General features: G+C 52.3%; 2 protein-coding genes across 9 annotated transcripts; both read right to left on the bottom strand.

Moving 5' to 3' along the window:
• Positions 1-816: 816 nt before the first annotated feature.
• LOC111938149 (uncharacterized) lies at positions 817-13,203 on the bottom strand. 8 transcript variants are annotated; one of them, XM_086853397.1, is made up of 14 exons: positions 13,059-13,203; positions 11,400-11,460; positions 10,365-10,436; positions 6,609-6,717; positions 6,158-6,337; positions 5,663-6,068; positions 5,130-5,234; positions 4,535-4,681; positions 4,163-4,226; positions 3,415-3,475; positions 2,686-2,777; positions 2,547-2,589; positions 1,868-1,923; positions 817-1,700 (listed from the first exon to the last, which is right to left on the bottom strand). In XM_086853397.1, exons 4-13 carry the CDS (start codon positions 6,700-6,702, stop codon positions 1,892-1,894), a joined length of 1,224 nt encoding a protein of 407 aa, XP_086709523.1. In that variant the 5' UTR covers positions 6,703-6,717; positions 10,365-10,436; positions 11,400-11,460; positions 13,059-13,203; the 3' UTR covers positions 817-1,700; positions 1,868-1,891. The 8 variants fall into 8 exon arrangements, with proteins under 8 accessions (XP_086709523.1, XP_086709517.1, XP_023795541.2 ...); XM_086853391.1 differs by lacking the exon at positions 13,059-13,203 and adding an exon at positions 12,104-12,429; XM_023939773.2 differs by lacking the exon at positions 13,059-13,203 and adding an exon at positions 11,555-11,882.
• Positions 13,204-14,332: 1,129 nt separating this feature from the next.
• LOC111942773 (BPI fold-containing family B member 3-like) lies at positions 14,333-21,941 on the bottom strand. Its single transcript, XM_086852764.1, has 16 exons — positions 21,902-21,941; positions 20,728-20,839; positions 19,605-20,415; positions 19,192-19,293; positions 18,960-19,082; positions 18,533-18,596; positions 18,060-18,120; positions 17,620-17,699; positions 16,791-17,000; positions 16,622-16,675; positions 16,372-16,542; positions 15,915-15,982; positions 15,578-15,620; positions 15,109-15,172; positions 14,908-14,984; positions 14,333-14,669 (listed from the first exon to the last, which is right to left on the bottom strand). The coding sequence occupies exons 2-16, from the start codon at positions 20,822-20,824 to the stop codon at positions 14,595-14,597; spliced, it is 2,100 nt and encodes a 699-aa protein (XP_086708890.1). The 5' UTR covers positions 20,825-20,839; positions 21,902-21,941; the 3' UTR covers positions 14,333-14,594.

The raw sequence follows: 21,941 nt of genomic DNA, 5'->3' as shown, positions 1-21,941 counted from the left end.
AGCGTGGCACCAGGAGGATGCTGGCTGCAAACTCTCAGCTAACAGCACCAGGACTCCCCTGTACCTGTTGGGTGTGGCCCTGGGGGGACCAGAGGGACCCACACCAGACAGAGGCAGAGAAGGGTGCAGGTGCTGCCCACCAGGAATGCCCAGCAGAGCCAATGTGGACACGTGGAAATGGTTGGTGGCACGTGGTGCTGGGCCAGTGGATCTGGAGGCTGCAGGGCTTGGGCATCTCTCACCACCCAGCTGTTCTGCTCCAGGGCTGTGGCACAGCCAGCCCTGTGGGGGATGAGGTCTGATGCCAGTGCAGCCAGGAGTGAGCTCCTGTGCCCAAGAGCTTGCTGGCTACTGCCACTGCTCTCCCTGGGGTCCTGGGGGGTCCCAGCCTGGGAGGGAGCTGTCTCCCTGGGGCAGCAGGGATGTGTTTGTTCATGTCAAACAGCTCCCAGCTCACTGGCAACAGGCAGGAGCAGGAATACACACTGAAAGAACCAGCAGCTCAGGGACAGGGGCAGAATAAATCTGCATAAATACAAATGAGGGGAATATTTATTTGCCACATTGACCACATTTCTGTAGCTACTTTAAACTGTGAGAGTGGGGGTCCAGCAGCCTGGGCAGGGTTTGGGCTCCATTCAGGCCTGGCTCTGGGTCTGCAGCCCCTGTGGTTCCCCGCCTTTCCAGCAGACTCACCTATTCAATATTCCTCACATGTGAGTTACTCCTGTAGCTGATGGGAGAGATAAATAACAAAACCCTTGCAAATGCAAAAATCCTTTGGCAGTTTGGAAAGGAACCAAGTCACGTGCTGAATGCAGATGAAGAAAAATCATTTTTATTGTAAGGAGTAACAGAAGGGTGTGAATCTGCCTCAAATCCACCTCACCCACAATGCAGCACATCCAAATCCACTTGGAGATTACAAGGCAGGATAGCGTTCACTCTGATCAGTTCAAAGCGTCGCTGTTTGGGAACAAATAGGCTGAGTGTGTGCCTGGATTAGGCTGGGGGCTTTTTTTGCCTCTTTTTAACAGTATGAAATCACTGGAAACAGCAAAATTCCCTTTTGAAATGGCAAGCCAATCAAGAAGCAGAGCAAAGACAAAGTGTTTACAGCTCATTGAATTCGTCCCTTTTCTCTCTTCCCTTCTCAGAAGGATTTGTGCAGTTGGTGCAAACTCATGAAATTCCAGAGGGGACCAAACCCCTGCCTGACTTCATCCAGCACTTGGAATGTCCCCTCTGTGCTGAGCCATTACCTGGCCTAAACCCCAGTCCAAGTGAAGCTGGGGTGGGCATGAGGAAAAACCAGGACATCAAGGTCATCCCTTCATCAGTGAGTACCATAGCAAGTGGTTTGTGGCCATGAGAGCCAGGAGGAACACAGGCAAGACCTGGGGCTCCTGTCTCCACAGTCTCAGTGTCATCAACATGGCTCATCATCAACATGACTGATCATTGACATAGCTAATTATCAATATGGCTAATTATCGACATTGCTCACTGTTGGCACAGATTATCATTGGCACAGATAACTCCAGGCTGGACAGAGACACCAAAATCTGAGAAGGCTGAAATGTAGAGCAGAAGAAAGAGTCTTTTCTTGGTTTGGTTTCTTCATTTTCATGTCTATTCTCCACCTACTGAGTTGTTTTCCTCCCTTCCCTCCTTCTCCTTGGGAATCGCCTGCAGGGGACCTGGAGAGATACCAGAGTTGAGATTTTAGGCAGCCCTGTGCTACCCCTGTCACCTCCCACTGCCAGGTAGCAGGGTCAGGACTCTCCTCACCCAGCCCAGGTCCTGGCACCGGCACAATCGGCAGCAGAGCTCTGAGCCAGGTCCCCAGGCAGCAAATCCTCCTTACCCCAGGGAGTTGCCAATCTTGCAGCTATGGACTGATCCCGGGATTGACACCTGCGGCTGGGGAGAGACACCCAGGTCATTGCATTCCCTCCTCCAGGTCCCCAAAGAGTCCCCAAAGCCTGACAGTCCCCTGGCATCCCCCACCACAGGGCTGGACTCAGCAGTGCCTGATGAGAGCCTCCAGCTTTATGGGCAGAGATGATTTAGTGCCCTCAGGAATACGGCTCTGGGGAAGCTGGGAAGACTTCCAACTCTTCCTTCCCTTCCCTATATATTAACTTTCCATGCATATGAAGCTGAAAGCTCTTCCAATCACCTCTGCAAATATTAATTAATCCTCGCAGCATCCTGAGGACCATTATTCACTCTTATTAAGCAAATATTATTAAATCCTTTTATAAGAGGTGAAGTGACTTTTCCAGGGCTGGGCAGGGCACAAGTAGAGCGCACAGACTCTCTCGCTACTGTATGCCAGACCTGCCACTGCACAGGGGCAAAGCTGCTCACATCTGAGCTGGGGGCTGTCTCTGAGGACCAGGGACAGGGACTGAGGATCAGAGCAATGAGAACCCTCCCCACACCTGGCCACCACCCAGGACTGTGTCCCCCATTGCAGCTGCCCCGTTCTGGCTCCCAGACACCGGTGGGGATCCCCATGGCAGCACTGGGGCTGCACTTACTCTGAAGGAGCCAGTCGATGAAGGTGCTTGGGAATGGGGAATTCTGCAAAGAACAAGGAGGCGTTAGAGCACGTGAATGTGGAGGGAGGGCAGCAGTGTGGGGACACAGGATGGAAAATGGGGTGGGACATGGCTCTACCTGCAGATCCAGCTCCACATAGTGCCCAGCTGTCACTGGCAGTTTGGAGAGGGCAGAGTAGATTTTCCCCAGAAGCCCAAAGGAGATGACGCCTGTGGAGAGGGAGAGGCCATCAGGGCAGAGCTGCCTGTGGGTCACTGAGCCTGCTGGAGCCCTGTGCCCACCCAGAGCATCTGGCAGAGGCTGGGAGAGCATTGTCCTGCTCAGCAAGGAGGAAAATCTCCTTGTCCATCCTATGGATCTCAGACTCCCTGGGGTTCAAATGTTCTCATGAAAGCTGCTGCCCTGGAGATCCCAGGTGCAGATCCCATCACAAGGGAAATGTTGGGGATAAATGGAGATGGACAGTTCTGCTTTCAGTGAAGCAGCAATTGTGTGTGAGGTTTGACATGAACAGAGCTGGGGAGGGGAAACCCTCTGTCACTGTGGGGCTGCACCTGGGTGTCCTGGCATAGCCAACTCTTGGCAGCAGCTTGGGTCTAGCCCTGGTTAGAAAAACACCTGTAAGAAGGGCAGGACTGTGGTGACTGGCAGTGGTGGAGAGACAGGACTGTGCCAGCCACAACAGCTTTGCCAGCGGAGAAAAGCTGCTCCTGCTCCATGTGGAGACCCCTGCTTCCATAGCCCCAGCTCTCCTGAGAACATCTGCTGCCCATGGAGGTGGCCAGGCACACAAACCCCGAGTGTCATTCTAAAACTTAATATAAGAAAGAAAATTTAATGACTTACGGTTGAGGAATTGCAGATTAATGTTGATGATGCTGACCCAGATGTTCACTAATGGGCAGAGCTGAAATGGCAACAAGTGGCACAGTCTCAGTGAGAACACTGGGGGTGCAGCAGCACATTCCCCAGCACCACCTGAGCTTCACAGATTTAAATCAGGATGGGACAAACATCCTGATTTCATCCTAGAGCATAGTTCTTCCATGGAAAAAGAGCTATATGATTTGTTCAGCCCCCTTCTCAAAATGGCACAGATTTTTCTGAACCAGGTAAAAGATCCTCTAAAAGGCCACTTTGCTCTAAATGGCTCTGTTGCTTCTGCTCACCCCCACGGGGAACAGCTGAGTATAAACTACCCTGTAACATCGCATGATGAAATTGAAATTACTCCCAACAAATAAATTCTGACTGTAAGGAAGATCAAGCAATTTTGTGTAACTCACTTATGGGCTGCAGGCATGTATCTGTGCATATAAAAATACATATTGTGTATGTATGTGTGTATACATATATATATACACTATATATATATCTCTATTTATCTATATATAGATATCTATATATCTCTATATATATATATATTGTCCCTGCCAAGGGCAGGGGGACTGGAAGTAACTAACCTTTGAGGTCCTTTCCAATCCAAACTGTTCTGTGATTCTGTGTGTGTGTGTAAATCTACCAGGCAGTTGTGCCAGGAGCACTGACTGCAGCTGAAATGCAGCTTCACAGCAAAGAATATTCAGACACTCACCAGCGCAGGGACAAGGGACTTAAGAGACTTGTTCAGCAAGCCGCTCACCAGATTGGTGAGGAGCCTGGGGAGGGAAAAGACAGACAAAAAATTACCGGGGAAGTTGTCAAAACCCAGGACTTGGCATCGAGAAAATCTGAGCCCCTCTGCTTGGTTCAAAACTGAGCTCCTCTGTAGAGGAGCCCTCTCCTCTCCTCTGATAAGAGATGCTGCAAGCCCAGAGCTCCCCCAGGCTTCAGCAGGAATTACAGATGCTCAGGGCTTTGTTATCTGAATCCCAAAATCTGCTTTTTATGCTGTCAATCCGTGCCTAGATTTGAGACTAAAGTTCTGCCCCACTGCCAGCTTGCAGGAGCTGACCCCCATGCTCACCCCTTCCTCATGCTGACTTTGAAGCCACCAAGGAGGTTGTTGCAATCCTTAAGCACCAACTTGAGGTCACCGGGGGAGTCCTGGGTCAGGGCAATGTGGGATGTGATGTTTGCTTCTACTGAGGATCCACTCAGAAACTGAAAAATCCTGGAAGAAAGGAAGTGGGGTGGAAGGATACGGAGGAAGGGAAAGCAGCACAGGAGAGCAGTGGAACCATGAGCACAGCCTCAGCTGGGAGAGTGCTTCAGTTATGGGACTTCTCTCAGGCCCCCTGTCCTGATCACAGACCCATAGAATTGTTCAGGTTGGAAAAGACCTCTAAGATCAAGAAGTCCAATTGAAACACAGCTTCACCTTCATGTTTGATTAACCATGTCCTCAAGAGCCATATCCACATGTTTTTTTAACTCTTCCAAGGATGGTGAGTGTCCGTGGAGTGAGGACAGCTGGAAATGGTTCCAGAGAGAGTCAGCAGCACAGCTTTCTTCACCAGCCTCTTGCTCAATGTTTGGGGATGTTTGTCCAGCACTCAGGAGTGTCCCATCCTCCCCAGTGCCCTCAGGTCCCTGTGGCCTCACTCTCCAGCCTCACTCACCCTGGAAAGCGGAGCACCAGCTTCGAGTACAGGTTCAGCACAAGCTCAGTCCCACGAAGGACCTTCCATGACACTCGGGCGTTCTCGAGGTTCAGCACCTTCAGCCTGGGGATTGACACCAAGGCAAACCCACCTTGAGATGGCAGGATCAGCAGAAGCAGATCCTACAGTCCCATCTTTTCCTGCTCATCATTTTGACCTGTGGATATTCCCATGTAACAGTGAAGATGGGGAAGGACCAGTTCCTACTTGCAAACAGCCAATCTCTCAGCATGGTCAGGTTTCTCAAGGCTGTCTTATGCTCTATGAGTCTCAGCCATCTCCACAGGTGGAGATTCCCTGGCTGCCCATGGCAGTGTCACACCACTCCCATGGGTAAGACTTTTCCCATTTCTGGCTGGAATTTCCCCTGTCACAGATGCTCATGTGAGCTGCAAGCCCAGGGCTGGTGGTTTGTATGAGAGAGAGGGTCTGATCCCCTGGATTTTATGGGTCACCCTGCAGTGAGCCCCACCAAGGGGCTTCTGACTCACCAGGCATAGCGTGTCATCTTCTGGGAGGGTCCACCACCCAACAGTCCTCCTGCACCCAGAAGTCCTCCTGCTCCACCCAGAAGACCATCGAGTCCAAGCAGACTTCCATTGCCTAGGAGACCTCCTTTTCCAAGCAGCCCTGTGCCAAGCAGACCTGTCTCTCCAAGAAGGCTGTTATTGCCAAGGAGGCCATTGCCGAGGAGACCACTGCTGAGGAGACCATTTCCAAGTCCTTCCCCACCAAGGAGGCCTGTGCCAAGTCCTTCCCCACCAAGGAGGCTTGTGCCAAGTCCTTCCCCACCAAGGAGGCTTGTTGCAAGGCCTTTCTCGCCGAGGACACCTGTGCCAAGTCCTTTCCCACCGAGGATGCCCGTGCCAAGCAGCCCACTGCTGCCAGGTTGTCCTCCTGCAACAGCCAGAACTCCATTACTCTCCTGTCCTTCACCACCCAGAAGCCCTCCCCTCCCAAGCCTACCCTGTGCCAGGTTTCCTCACCTAGGAGGCCTGTGCCAAGGGCCCCAGCTCCACTGGGTTCATTTCCTGCACCAAGGAGACCTCCACTTTCTGCTCCACTTGGACTTCCTTTGGCCAGGAGGCCAGTGCCAAGCAGCCCACCAAGAGCACCTGTGCCAGGCAAGCCACCATTTCCAGCGATGAGACCAGTCCCAAGCAGGCCTGCACCAAGGGAGTCCCGGTTACTGACTGGACTTCCAGTCTTGGGAGGATTTCATTGACAGGGAAGGTTGGTTTGGCCATGTTAGGGTGCTCTGCTGGTGAGGTCTCACAGGGACCTCTGAGCATCCTTGAACAAAGCTGGGCTCCCCATGGAGATGGACCTGCCAGGAGGCAGCTCCCTGATGAGCAGAGGGACATGGCCATGAGCCTAAAATGGCACAGGACTGTGCCATGACTCTCCCCTGGAAACACAGAAACTATCTGAACTCACCACCACTGGCTTGTGCTGGGTTCAGCAGGTTGAGGAGGCCCTGGGAGGGGGGCAGGAGGCCCCCGAGGAAGATGAGACACCAGAAGGGAGGCATGTCCTGGCACAGCACCTGTGGAAAGACCCACATCAGCCCGAGCATCAGTTCCACGTGGGCACTGACAGCCCAGCACTGGTCCTGCTCTCCATCCTTCATGTGCACTGCCCTGGGGTGGTGGGGAGATTCCTCCTGGACATACAGCCCCCATATCCCATGGCCCCTCATCCCAGGAGGTCAGCCCAGACCTGCAGCCCCTGTTGCTATTTCTGCTTATCAGGGAGCAGCTGAAGCCCAGTGCCACTCTGCTCCAGAGCCATCGATGTCTCCGTGCCTGACCGGGCTCCCCCACTGCAGAGCTGCCTACCTGACACTGCAGGGAAGTAAAAATGCCATTTTAAGAGAGGAAGAGGGATGGAGATGAGGCAGGAGGACCTTGTACTGAGAGAGACGGATGGCTTCCAACCACTCTGAAATGGCCCTGAAAGAGGAACACTCACAGGGGCTCAGCTGAATAAAAAATGACGAGTGTCACAGTCGTGTCCTTCTGCCCGCTGTGAAGAGCACCCTGTGTTATTAAAGCTCAAAGCACGGCCGGAATCAGACTCACTTTCCCGTGGGCAGGTTGTTTGTTTTTCTCATCTTGTTCCACTCAAGCTGTGAAAAAGAGTCCGTTTTTCCTGTGTTTGATCTGCCCCCAGCTAAAAGAAAGTACTTTCAAGGACCTTCTGTTCCTGCCCGAGCTGGGCTTCTCAGGGTGACAATGCAGGCTGGGGAGTGTTTGTTTATGCACAGAAAGGTGTTTGCAAAGAAATGAGAAAATGGTCTCTCTGCAGCACTGCCAGGGGTCCCAGCTCTAGGAACATTTTCATGGACAGCCAGTGTCCTGGACAGACACCTCAGCTTGTCCCTTCCGAGAAAAACAATGTACAGGGTGCAGATTGCAGAGGTTCAGCACTGAGAAATAACATTATTTAGGTCAGACTGAACAACTTCTTTATCTCTTCCAGATACTTTAAAAAAAAATCCCTCTATGACAGTTCTCGGCACAATTAAATTAGACTTTAATTCACTCGACTGTCTTTTACATTTTCCCTTTGATCAGCACGTAATGATGCACAGCTCCTGTAGCTGCGATTATTGAACAGGGGAGAAGGAGAGAGGCTCGAGCAGCTTCTATTGAAAATCGTGTCAAATAAAATCAGTGGGATTTGTTGGAGGGGCTCTGAAAGACGTGTGCAGCATTGCAAAAGGGTACCAAAATGGATGTCAGGGCTCTTAGAAGAGCTCTTAGAAAGAATACGTGACCATGCAGGCACCTATCTCTGCAGTTATTAACAATATCTACCAGGGTGCTGCTCCTCGGTCACACACATTTCAGTGAGCCGAGCATCTTGCACAAGCAAAAGGCATGTCTGGCTTTGCAGATAAACACTTATTTTACACCAGCTGAGATGAGGTCTGGAGAGCTGAAAATTGCTCTGAAATCTGGTCACCAAGATCATGAAAAAATTCCCAGTCCTTTCTGCCAGCTTAGTCATTATCACAAACTTAACAACAACAGGAATAAATGTGGAATTTAACAAGCAAGAGCTCTGCTAGCTTTAAAAATTAATTTTCATAAATGATTAAATGCTGCTACAGAAATCAAAGGGAAGCATCATTAAAATTCCTGCTTTTCAAGCTGAGTTAGGCTGTGCTGTAGGTCGCCTGATGGAGCCGGCACGGTGGCCACGGTCCTTCAGTGCCACTTACCTGGACCCTTTGATGTCGAGGTGGAGCTCCCCATGGTCACAGCTGCTGGCAGCTGCTTTTATATACCCAAGCTGCAGGAATGAGGAAAGCCAAGGAGAGGATGGAGCAGGGACAGTTCTCTTTTGCTGGCTGTGAAGTGTGACCCCTGCACCAGCCTGACCCTGAACACCACACGTTGCTGTGGCCAGCAGCATCCAGCCAGCCCAGAGCTCACCCCTCACCCTGGGTGTGGTGCCCACCAGCTCTGGGGAGTGTTCCAGGGCTGGTTCAGGAGAGTTCTGCACCATCATATGGAGCAGAATGAGTCCAAGGACAGTGAGAGGTGAGTAATTACTTCCCAACGAGTTAATTAAATACAGAAACCTCACAAATTGCAAAAGAAATGAAAGAGAGTGTGGGTTTGTGGCACACCCTCTGCTCTGAGAAAACTGCCTGTGCCCCAGAGGCAAGCAGGAGCAGGCTGTGTGTCCAAGAAAGATCTCCACAGTTTAAAGGAGGCTTGAGAGACAAAAGATAAAAGAAAACAGGGAAATAAATAGAGGGGAAAGGAACATAAAAGATGAAGAAAAATCTAATTCTGATGTTCATGTGTGTTTCAGGGTGGATCTGGGCTGGACCAGGGCAGGACAGGCTCACAAGCAGTGATGCTGCAGCTGCCCCAGCTACTCCCTCTCATCTCATGAGCAATGGGTGGCTTTAGAGCCTTAAATTAGCAGAAGTTTCATGTGGTTCATGCAGAGTTCATGGGCACTGCTGAGTGATCTTCCCCCCCAGGTCCCTAAGTGCTCCCAGAACAAAGCCCCAGTGAAGCCCAGGGCAAGTGAGGGTGTGTGATGGTGCTCAACATGAACAAGGTACCCCACAGCTTTGGGCCCAGGCCCTGAAGAGTCTGACATGTTTGGGTCTGAGACAGCATTTGCTGGCAGAGCTCTGCACCCCCTGAGCTGGGGGTGGACAGAGGGGGCTGCAGCTCTCCCACCTGAGGTCTGTCCTGAGCCCAGGGGTTTCACCAGAGCTGGCCATCCCCACAGGCTTGAACACCTGCTGTGGCTGCAGAGAGGGCTGGACTGTATTGAACCTGAGCACAAGAATGCAAAGTACACCCACACCCTTCCGAGCACCCACAAAAGAGTCCAAAACACAATGTATCTCATCTGGAGAAGTTCATCAAGAGGCCCAGAGGGAGGAGCTGGTGTCCGGTGTGGGTGGCAGGGCTGGCATGGGGACCCGTGGGGGACTGGGGACAGTCTCTGGCTTTCCCAGGGGAAGTGGAGTCTGCCAGGCCTCCAGCCAGATGCCCAATGACAGTCTGGAGTCACAGGGGAAGGAAACACAAGTCAAAATGTTTGCAATATTTGCCTTTACGGTCAGCTTCATGTTCCCTCGCTGTGAAATGGCTGCACGCACGGCCTCACCAAGTCAGGGCCCGTGACACTTCCTTCTCCAAAAGTTTGTGAAACCTAAACCCTGCTGTCCTCTCCCATGACAGAGGGGAGAACAAGGAATGAAGCCAGGCCCTCTGCCAGCTTCCACAGCCCCCTGCCCAGCTGTACATGGCTGAAGGAGACCTTGATGAACCTAAGGGAAATATCCCAAGCCCTGTGCACAGATGGAAGGAGAAGATGCAGGACTCACATTCAAGTCCACCTTGAGAACTGGCCAGTGGCCAGGGGAAGGCTGGACATGGTGTACCGGATGCTGCCCAGCAAATCCAGAGGCACCGGTGCTGGGGGCAGAGGAGGGAGCCAGCGATTCCTTGTTGGACTCAGCTGCAAATCCCCTTCCCCTACCTGAAATTCCTTTTCATCCAGAAGAGCCTGGCTTTCAGGTGGCTCTGGGCAGAGAACTCCTGGGGATCCCTGCTCCTGGCAGATCTGGGGCCAGGGTGGAGCAGAGGAGGGAAAGGTGTCCCAGTCCTCACTCAGCAGGAGTGGGTGACACAAGGAGGGACAGGACGTGGGACTCACTGTGTGCTCCCAGTTCAGGACTCCCAGCTGGCCACTGACGAGTCCCAGGGCGATGTCAAGCACTGGGCAGAGCTGCAAGAGTTGGGAAAGGTCGGTGAGAGCCCACATTCAGAGCCAGGGAAGGACACACAGCCCTGCTTGGCTCTGCCAGGCTTTCCCTGGGGTGTGGGAGAACTGGGCACCTGGAATGGGAGCCCTGCTGGTGACTCCACCAGCTCTGGGTCTGGACACCTTCCTCAAAGATGGGGGGACACCCAGGAGCCCGGGGGGGATGGCTAGAAACACCTTGGAGCTTTCAGGAGGGAGGGAGGAAAGGAGGGAGGGAGGGAGGGAGGGAGGGAGGGAGGGAGGGAGGGAGGGAGGGAGGGAGGGAGGGAGGGAGGGAGGGAGGGAGGGAGGGAGGGAGGGAGGGAGGGAGGGAGGGAGGAAGGGAGGGAGGAAGGGAGGGAGGGAGGGAGGAAGGGAGGGAGGAAGGAAGGAAGGGAGGAAGGAAGGAAGGAAGGGAGGAAGGAAGGAAGGAAGGAAGGAAGGAAGGAAGGAAGGAAGGAAGGAAGGAAGGAAGGAAGGAAGGAAGGAAGGAAGGAAGGAAGGAAGGAAGGAAGGAAGGAAGGAAGGAAGGAAGGAAGGAAGGAAGGAAGGAAGGAAGGAAGGAAGGAAGGAAGGAAGGAAGGAAGGAAGGAAGGAAGGAAGGAAGGAAGGAAGGAAGGAAGGAAGGAAGGAAGGAAGGAAGGAAGGAAGGAAGGAAGGAAGGAAGGAAGGAAGGAAGGAAGGAAGGAAGGAAGGAAGGAAGGAAGGAAGGAAGGAAGGAAGGAAGGAAGGAAGGAAGGAAGGAAGGAAGGAAGGAAGGAAGGAAGGAAGGAAGCTGATGGAGACATGGAATGTGTCTCCCACTAATCCCAAAGTACTGGGTGGATGCAGCAGCCCTGGGACAGTGGCTCTGCTTCTGCTCCAGGCACCAGCAATGCCTCAGGGAGCTGCACCACATCTTTTCAGACTCATTGCTCCACCTCAGAATGTTTTATTTTTCCGACTTACCAGATTAGGAAGCAGTCTGTTCAGGACACTTGCCAATAAATTATCTGCAATTGGGAGCAGGCTGTGGAAAAATAAAGGAGCACCATGAAAACAACCTGCTGCAAAGTAAATGGGTCTTGTTAAACAATTCCCCGTGAATAGCGTGGAGCACAGACCTCCCGGAGCAAGGCAATTGCAGCAGCAGAGTGAATCGTTTCTGCTTGGATTTTGCATGAGATAACTGTAATTTGCATCCCAAAATAGCCGATGGGAAATTTATTGCTGCCTTTTATCTGCTAGTGTATAGTCTCCTTAAATGAGCAGAGAAAATCTCAGGCTGAGTGGTTCCTACACTACGTGCTCACGTCTCAGAAGACCCGCACACCATGTCCACTAAAATAACTTCTGAAGGTGGCACATGGGACAGAATTGTGCCCCGAGGTCTCTGGGAGAGCACATCACTCCCTGTGGCTGTGTGAGGGGTGCACAGAGACCAGCAGCACCGGCCCTGTGACATGGCCAGTGGGTGGCTGTCACCTGCAGGGATGGTGGCAGGGAACAGGGAAATGCCCTCATACATTGGCCATTCACAGGGTGTGGGTTGGAGTTGGCAGAACCCGATGGCGAGGTGGCTCATGCCAGCAGGGGAGGACACCTGCATCACTCACCCTCTCAGGAGTCTGATTTTAATGCCAGTGAACAACCCCAGCCCCAGCCCGGCTCACCTCTTGCCATTGAGGGTTGAGGTAAATGCCCATGCCAGGCTGCAGGACACCCTGGGGAGCGTCAGCTCCACCATCCTCAGCCTGCAGGGACAGCGAGAGGGACACTGCGAGTGACAGTGACAATGACAGTGACAGCTCCAAGCCCAGCCGGGCTCCACCGCTCGCACACAGCCGTGCTCAGGGGCGGGGGGAGTCAGAGCCCGGTCAGACCAGAAATGGCAAAAGACACCGCATTTTCTCATTTCTTTTCCTGTTTAAGTTACTTTCCAGTTTTTTCAGAGGGCTTGGTGCTTTTGCCTTGTTTACTGTGTTTCTGCTGGGCTGGCAGGCGGAGCGGGGCGGGAGCTGCGGCTCGAGCATCCTCTGCACTGCTCCTGCCCCGCCCGGCTCGGGAGCCCCTTCTGCCCCGAAAACCTGCGGCACCTCCGGCTACCGCACAGAGCTTGCTCCTTCCCACAGCTGGAACTCTAATTGCATAAACAAAACTACTCCAGGCTCGCTTTGGAGGGGGAGGTTTGCTCACGAGCATCTTCCCCTTCCACAGGCAGCTCCTCTCCCTTTCCTGGCTGGTCACTGGCGCTGGAATGAGGGTGGCAATCCCAAAAATCCACTGGTTCCTGTCTTACAGAGTGGTACTGGTGGCCCTCATCACTCAAAACTCCTTTCCTTTTCTCCTTTACAGCCCAAACTGAGCCCACCTCACCCTGAGGTGAGTTGTGCAAACTAAGGCTGAAATTACATCAGTGACTCACACTGGCCTTTCTTATTAAAATGGCCCATTTTAACCTTATAATGATAAAAATAACCAGAACCTCAAAAGGATATCACTACACAAAACCTCCTTGAACTTTCATGTTAAATGAATGGATTTTCAGAAAAGGGTTTTCATTTTGCTATAACAACCTCTTTTCTGATTTTTCAGACTAGCCACTAAATATAAACTAGAATTACTCACCTTCATTCCCACTATTGTTGGATTTATTCCTGTGTTTTTTCTTGGCTCACCAGAATATATCATAAGGTTTGGGGGTAAAACAGAGGCTCTGTGACTTCCCTCCAAACTCACAGTGCCTTGAACTTTTTCTCTTCCTGAGCTTATCCTGAATTTCAAGTCAGGCCTTGGGCAGCTTTGCTTTAACCCACACAGTGATGGTGCTGCAGGACAGTATAAAGGTGTTTAAATTTTCAAAGCTGGCTGGTGGATTGAGGGTGTAAAGCACCATTTGTGAGTTTCATGTATTCCACTATAAATAAGGACTCATAAACCAGGGAAAAGCATTGAGCAGCAATGGACAGCCAGTACCAGGCACTGTTACCCAAGAGCCCAGGGCAAAAGGGAAGGAAAAAGTGTCTGGGGCTCTGTGGCTGCAGCACGTGAGGCTGCACTGACCTGAGAGCTGTGCTGGGAAATCAGCCTCTTCCACAGAAACCCCTGCTGACACTTCCACACAGGCTGGCACACACACGCTACCGGATCAGGGGGAATTTTTTAAGTTTCCAGCAAGTGCATGGACAGGCTTTGGAATAGTGCCAGGAGATTTTTGTCTCCTTTAGTGCTCAAGGAACCTCGAGAAGTGGTTCCTGAGGCTTGTCCCACCCATCCTGCAGCTGCCAGCTCCTTCCCAGCAAACGGTGTTTCCTCCAAAAAACCCCTGTGCTGGGACACCTCCACGGCCACTCCTGGCCATAAGGGCGCTTTTGTTCTGGTGCCCTCAACACTTAATACCTTTGTGAGATCAAATGTGCTTTTTTTGATAACCTGGTGAGTCTTACACAACAAGGGGATAACACACACCTAAATAAATCCCTAAGGAGTGTGTGCTCACATTATCTGTGCCTGGCTCTGTACAGAGCCTTGCACAACCAGCACCAGCAGGCTCCATGTGGGACCTGCTGCCAGCAGGAGCTGCTCCAAAGGGCTCCAAAGGAGAGGCAGATACCAGCAAGGTCTGTGCCAGCACTGCATCCCCTCTGCCCCCCACCAGTCAGGCACAAGAGATGGGCTGCAGCAGGGCACCCACGTGCACCAAACCCAGTGCCCCTGGGAGAGGCTGTTTCACGCCTGGTGCCACAGGCTGAGCTTCAGAAATGCTCTCTTCAGGTACCAGTTTGTCCTCTGAAGGCACAGCCTGCCCACCCATCCGTGCCCCAGGTGGCACAGGGGCATGGAGCAGGCAAACAGGTGTGGGGAGCCAGAAACACATATAAATAAATATCCAGAGAGGAAAATACTGTGACAGTGAGAGATTTTATTGAAAGAGCAATATGGGGGCAACCTTTGTGCCCAAGAGCTCTGCTTCCTGGCTCTGGATGTTAAAAGTGGCCACAGGAACCCCCAAACATCCACCAGCCGAGCAGGTTTCCCACCCTGGTGCTGTCCAGAGGCTGCTGCTTGTCCTGCTCAAGCCACAGCCAGAGCACAGGGCAGAGCTGGGGAGAAAGGAAGAGGGAGGAAGTGGAGCAGAGCAGGGTTTGGGGTGCATGTGCTGCCTCAGAAAGGGAACAGCATCGAGGCTCCTCCCGAGCAGGATCTCGGTAGAGTGCTCTGGCCGGAAAACTCGTCCACCTGGAAGAAGCAGAACAAAATCTACTCAGTTTTCTCGTTCAGACTTTCACCAGCCTTTTTCTGTATCCCAGGCGAGGTTTTCCTGTGGGTCTACACCATCAGAGGGAAACTGGGAGCAGCCCATGGGAAATGAGCTTGGCCAGGGTGGTGCAGGGCTGTGGGATCTGCATGTCCCAGCCCTGGCTGGGCACATTCCCGCTCCCCAGGACACAGCACAGTGGGAAAACTCAATCCTTACATCAGTGATGTCAACTTCAGCATTCCTGAGGCTGGTGTTGAGGACGTTGGGCAGTGGGACTGAGACTTGGAAGGCATCTGCAAAAAGAGGTGTAAGAATCTCATCACAGGGATGAAACCCGAAATGAAGGCAGCAAGGGGAGGGGGAGAGCCCTAAATCCAGCAGAATCTGAGATGAGAGGGGACCCTTGACCCCCCATACCTTTAAGAGAAGGTACATATATAGCTGTGAGGACCTTCTTGAGCCATTCTGTGAGCGAGGAGGCCTGCAGGGAAGAGGATGTGTCAGTAGCAGAAGAGAGCAATGGTTTTTGGGCCGTGCCAGGGTTATCACTTGAGTTCTACTCAGTTTGCTATGAAATACAAGAACTAGGAAGCTTCCTTCAGTGAAACACTCCCAGGACTGAGGGTGGATATGCTCTTTGGGTAATTTCTTTTTAATTATTCCTCCCCCATTCCCAGCACCCCCCTTGTGCTGCCAGCAAGCGAGGAGAGACACTCCCAGGTGTCACTGTGGTAGGGCATGGGGGATCTGCAGGGCAGAGGGCAATTGTTTTCTGCCAAGACAAGTAGAAGGGTGAAAACTGAAGAATTAGCTTTTGGTTTTTTACACAGAGCCTCTGGCCACTGCATCACTCACTGCAGCACCTCGACCCAGTGCATGCACTTACAGCGGGAGCGTCGAGACTCGGGGGGAAACGTGTCAGGTTGATGCTACAAAAGATAAAAACAAGGAAGAGTTGGGGTGTGCAGCCTCCTCCAGGCCCTTTCTTGCTCTGGAAGTTTTCTCACCCTCATAAAGATACAGGATTTTAAAACAAGAACAACATTTTACAACACTCTCATCACGTTAACCCTGCAGCCGGTCTGAGGTTGGGGCAGGAAGGAGGCAGAAAGGCTCCAGGAGCCCTTGATGTCTTTACCATGTCTACATCAACTTTATCATGTCCCCCACCAGCCCCATTTGTCCTCAGGCAGAGCCCCTCTACCCACAGAGCTGGGCTTTACCTGTCAAGAGCCAGGGAGGTTTGCAGTTTGCCATCAGAGACTGATGGAGTGATGTTCAGAACGATGTCCTGGAAATGGAACAATGAAAGAAATGAGGTTATTCCCCTGCACAGCTCCCAAGACTGAAAAGCGTATTTGTAAATTACCCATTCTGAGAAAAAACACTTGTCTGTGCCGAGAAGCCACATTTTTGTGACAGATGGCACCATGTATCTCTCTCCCCAGGGTTCACCTTCCTGTCTTTATTTTGTGTTATTCCTGAAACATTTCACTTACGCTTTATGCTTGGTTATGAGCTTGTTTAAAGGACTGGGCATCACCGTTTTGATGATGCAGTAAACACAAAAGTACAAATGCTGCAGGGCCAAGGCTAGGACAAGCCAAGGGGATGCCAGCAGTCAGCCAGCCTCAGCCATTGCCCTGTTACAGGCATCTCATCCCCTGGGAGCTCACTCACCACATCGAGGGAGAACAGGAGCCCCTGGGGGCTCTGCAGGGCAGGACTGATGAAGTCGATAGTGGCCTTGAGGGTGACGGTGGCTCTTCCATCCCTCACAGTCACCACCGGCTCGTTGCTTACTCGGACACGCAGCTCCAGTGGCAGAGAGCCAGGGAGCACCCGGCTGAGCTGCAGGAGCAGAGGAGGTCAGGGAAGGGTGGGGTGGGTGGTGGGGTTGGAATCAATGCACATGGAGAAGGTGACTGACCTGGGGGATGAGCGGGAAAAGGGCAGACATGGTCAGCGAGCTGCTGTCGGTAACCTGTGGGAACAGCACCGGTGACATCGCTGCCCGGGAGGGGCTGTGCAAAGCCCACAAACACAAACAGGCAACAGTGGGTGCCCTTGGGTCACCCAAGGGCAAGCAGGACACTGACCTGGCCTTGCAGAGGGGAACTGCTACCCATCAAGCTGGTGATGCTGAGGTTGAGGGCTCCCTGCTCCTGGACCTGCTCCAGCAGGGCGCTGAGGGTGTCCTGGGAGAGGCTGAGCCGGGGCGGGCGGCCGGTGGCCAGCTGCAGGCTGGCAGTGAGTGGCGGTCCCTGCACGGGGGGCATCACACCAGCCCTGGAATTCTCAGAGAGGAGCTACAGGGGACAGAGCAGGGGGGACGTTGGTGGGGCTCAGAGGATGGCACTGGGCACCCTGCCTGCCTGTGGCCTCGTGGAGAGGCTCACACGAGGTTTGTCAACACTTAAATGATGACAGGGCTGCTCCAGGCTGCTCTGGCACAGGCAAGGGCTGCATCTGCTACACCCTCCCCACTGAAACACAGACACATATCCTGATTGGAAAGACACATTGCTGATATTTTATGCATGATTCTGGTCCCTGTCAATTACCAAACTTTGACAAACCACTTATAAACAGAACGTGGCCGGGAGCAGTGACTGCTGCTCCTGAATGAAATCAAACATTTCTGATTAAAAATTATGAGAGTGCTACAATTATGCTTAATTAAGTAGCATCAAGCCACTCTTGCTCATGCCATCATCAAAAATTAACAGGCAAAAAATAAAGCAGAGACCCAGCAGTGGCAATAGCAGGGGTGTGGCTGGAGCAGACTCATCAGAACTTTCCAGGGAACACGTGCCTGAAGGCAGCTGAAATCCAAGTAGCCTCTGACAACAGCCACCATGTTCCAATGGATCCCCCAAAGTCAGAGGTTTTGGTCTGGTCAGAACCAGGGAACACAGAGGCACTTACATTCAGGTCCATCTGGATGGCATCACCACTGAGGATGGAGAAGGAGGGCAGGTCCCCCAGAGCACCGAGTGGCAGCACCTCTGTGAACACAGGGAGGAAAGCTCTGCAGCTGCAGTGGCAGGGGATTCTCCCAAATCCCATGGTCCCAAGAGTTACTGGAACCAGCTGCAGCTCACAGCATTCCCAGCTAGAAAAGACGCTAGAAAGCAATATTTTGCAGCAAAAATATTTCTAAAAGCAACCATTCCTGAGGTGTGTTTCTGCAAGAAGAGCTGGCTGCTGCTGCTGCTGGGGCAGGGAAACTGAATGTTGGGTTTGAGCTGGGAGTTGTGGTTTTAGAAAACAGCTAAAATATTTGTATTTACCTAATGTAAAAAGCCAAGCAATGCTGAGGGCAAGATGTCACAGAGAGGAGGGGAACAGGAGGTGTCAACACTTACGGTTCCTGGAGCCAAGCAGGGAGCTCAACACCTTGAGCTTGGCGTTGATGATGTTGCAGCCCTGGGGAAGCAGAGTGAGAGGGTCCTGGAACCCGCTGCACCAGTGGGTGACGTGGCACCAACACAGCCAGTGGCAGAGGGCTCTGCTGGGCTGCACATGTGGGCAGAGCTGCTGCAGGCAGTGCTGGGGGGCACATCCCATCACACAGGACTCAGCATTGCATGAGTGAGCGGCCCCTCTGAGCCAGCGTGGGTCTCACCTGGGTTAGTGGCTGCTAAACCAGCACCTGGCCTGGCACAGGTGATGGTGCTGGTGCCTTTCAGCAGGACAGGCTGACCGCCCCGCTGAGCTCACAGCTGTGCAAATATCCACATCCATGGGGCAGCCTGGCCTGCTGCCTGCCCTGCCTGTGCTGCCTGCCCACCCAGCACTGTGCTGGGGGGGTCACACAACGGTGGCTCTGCAGACTCACCAGATCCTGCAGGACACCACTAAGGAGGCGTTTCAAAGGCTCATCCAGAACTGGCACTCTGGGTCTGGTAACAGGAAAATAGGAAATAGCAAGTGACAGAGATTAATACTGGAAAGTAAGAGGACTTCACACAAGAGAAACACGAGGCCTCGTTTGCATTATCCATACTCAGTGCTGAAATATTACCATTCCTGAGCCCTTTGAATCCTGCCCAGTGTTAGGTTCCCCACACTCAGAAATGTTCTTTTTTTAGCCCAAATTTTAGTAAAAGTAAAAAACTACTGTTTCCCTCTGAGATGAACAGCTGGATCACCTTCAGGGCACCAGGGAGGAACATGCTGCCATCAATGACCAACAGCACCAAGGTGTCCCAGTGCCACAAGAACCACGGGCTGGCCATGGGCCACCTGCTCACAGAGATTCATACCTCACATAGGTGTTTATGTCAACAGTCTTGCAGTTCAGAGCGTTCTGGTGAGCCGTCCACGTGTCCTGGACCAGCATGCTTGCGTCTACCTCCACCCGCTCGCAGAGTGGCTGGCCTGGCACACTGCCCAGGGGAAGCACAGCAGGCAGCTCAGGACACTTGCTGACCATCTTCTTTCCAAAGAGATGGTGACCCCCTGCCCCAAGCCATGCCCCTGATGGACATGCCATACCTGCTCTCTACCAGCAGCTGTGTGTTGAAGTCCACCTGGTGCCCGAAGCCCGGCAGGGAACGCAGACTGATTTTGGGGAGGGTGTTGTTCACAATTCTCAGTCTGGAGGGTTGAAACAAGGAAAAGGCAGTGAACAGCACATTGGCACAGTCCTGTCCCCTCAGCGCCCAGTGCTGCAGCCATGCTCCTGGGGTCCTCTTCCCCCTGGGCCATCAGGCACCCCCACCAGCCAGGAGCAGCTTGTGGCACATGGAAGGCACAGGCAGAAACTCCCAGCAGATGAAGCCCCACTTATGAGCCCACCCCAGGAGCGGAGGGAGGGGCCCTGTGTGTGGAGGCTCCAGAACAGGACCTCCTTTCCCCAGCATGGCTCAGACACACCGGGCCGCTCAGGCTCTCCCACTCTCACTCACCCTATGAGTTCTTCACCATTTCTACCAAGAAGGCTGCCAACGAGACCGTTTTTGCCAAGGAGACCATTTTTGCCAATGAGAAGCTCAAGGACGGTGTCAAGGAGAGTATCAACAAGGCCATCTTTGCCAAGGAGACCGTCAACGACACCACCTTTGCCAAGGAGACCGCCAAGGACGCCATCTTGGTCAAGGAGACCACCAACTACACTGTCTTTGCCAAGAAGGCCACCTAGGAGACCTTCTCCACCAAGGAGACCATTGCCACCGAGGAGACCACCAAGGAGACCTCCAACAGCACCATCTCCTCCAAGGAGGCCACCAAGGAGACCATCTCCACCAAGGAGACCACCAACAGGTCCATCTCCTCCAAGGAGGCCACCAAGGAGACCATCTCCACCAAGGAGACCACTAACAGGTCCATCTTTGCCAAGGAGACTGCCAACAGGTCCATCTTTGCCAAGGAGACTGCCAACAGGTCCATCTTTGCCAAGAAGACTGCCTACAGGACCATCTTTGCCAAGAAGACTGCCTACAGGACCATCTTTGCCAAGAAGACTGCCTACAGGACCATCTTTGCCAAGAAGACTGCCAACAGGTCCGTCTTTGCCAAGAAGACTGCCTACAGGACCATCTTTGCCAAGGAGACTGCCAACAGGTCCATCTTTGCCAAGGAGACTGCCAACAGGTCCATCTTTGCCAAGGAGACTGCCAACAGGACCACCTTTGCCAAGGAGACCGCCGAGAAGATTGCCACCAAGGAGACCATGTGGAGCTCTCTGGGGAACACCTTTGGCTGGTGAATCTCTGAAACCTGAAGAACAGGATGAGAGGTCGCTGTGAGCTACATGGACTCAGCACACAAGGTGTGCCAGCCTGGCTCTTCCTTCCCCTCCCCTGTCCCTCATACAAATACAAATGAGGTGGTGGCACCAGCCACCGTGAAGTGTCTGAAGTGCCATCTCCAAAGTGCTTTATAAATGCAAATTACCAGCATTGCCACTACTTCTGGGCATATCTGAACTATCTTCTGATTTTCTGAGCATGGCCAAGAGACAAAGAGAGAAGAACTGGCCTCAAAAGAGGGATAAGTCCTGTTTACAGGATTGTGTTTATGCAGACTTACCATTTGTTTCAGCTCTGGCAATCAGGAATGGGATTCCAAGTCCTTGTGAAGGGATCAGCAGGCTGTTGAGGAGGACAACAGTCCACAACACCGACATCTTTGGTCCTGATAACTGTGGGAAGGGACTGCCATGAGTGCAGTGCTGGGAGAGCAATCACCAGCCCATGGAGGGAGGAAAGAGAAGGGAGGAGAAAGGAGGGAGGAAGGAGAAAGAAGGAATGCCTGTAAGGGAAGTCAAAATCAGGGACAAGGCTGCTGGCACCTCTCCTGCCTCCTCATCACACTGGTGATGATGGACAGTAACCCTCCTGGTGGCACTTTCCTGCAGCCAGAACCAGAATGTCAGCACCAGTTACCCCAAAAACCAATGGCCAGAGCAGCCAAGGGGAAAGCAAAGGGTTGTTGGGATGTTCCTGCTGTGACCCCCCGGTGCTGGTGAGCAATGGCATGACTGAGCTGCATGATCTGGGGTGTGTCCATTCTGGATGGGGATTTCTCCAAGAAACAAATCCTGCATGCCACAGAATGGGAAAACAAGACATTTCTGACAACAGGGTTGTCTTTAGAAGAAAAGCAACATCATCTACGAATGCACCAATATATCTAGCAAGGAGAGAACCTCCAGGGTGAATGTCACGATTTCTTCACAAACATCAGAATCTGATGTTTCCCTCTGCATGGAATTGTAAGAAAGAGAAAGTAAACTTTAACATTTCAGTGTCATTGAAATATTTCTGTGGGACCTAGCTAGAAAAAGAAGTAGCTTCGTTTTCTTTTTTAAAGAACCAGAATGAACTTCATTGCTCCAAATCTATTTAAATGTAAATAACTCATCAAAAAGGGATCAAAACAAGTGTGAGAGGTCTAATACACCTTAGCTGGAAATCTGTGGCAGATAATCGAGTTATACCAAAGATAATTTAAGTGATAATTGTTTATTAAAAACCCTGAAATACCCTTTCTTCTGCAAGGACTGCAAATCCAATGAACACGCACGTCTCTTCTGGAGAAACTTGCACTGAAAGGCACCATTTACTTCTCAGAACATAATTCAGGCAGGCAGCAGGCAAGAATAACAATTTTTGTTAAAAGACCAACACTCTCAAAGGAACACTGAGGGTTTTCAGTAGCAGAAGCAAGGAGCACACTTTTTGAGGAGTAAGTTTGCTCTTACCTGACCAAGCTCTCTCTCCAGCCAATGTCCCTGTCTTCTG

The sequence above is a fragment of the Cyanistes caeruleus genome, chromosome 16, assembly GCF_971803275.1.
Source record: "Cyanistes caeruleus chromosome 16, bCyaCae1.hap1.1, whole genome shotgun sequence".
Classification (NCBI taxonomy): Eukaryota; Metazoa; Chordata; class Aves; order Passeriformes; family Paridae; genus Cyanistes; species Cyanistes caeruleus.
The sequence above is the reverse complement of the archived record's forward strand: the minus strand, read 5'-3'. Positions and strand labels throughout refer to the sequence as shown.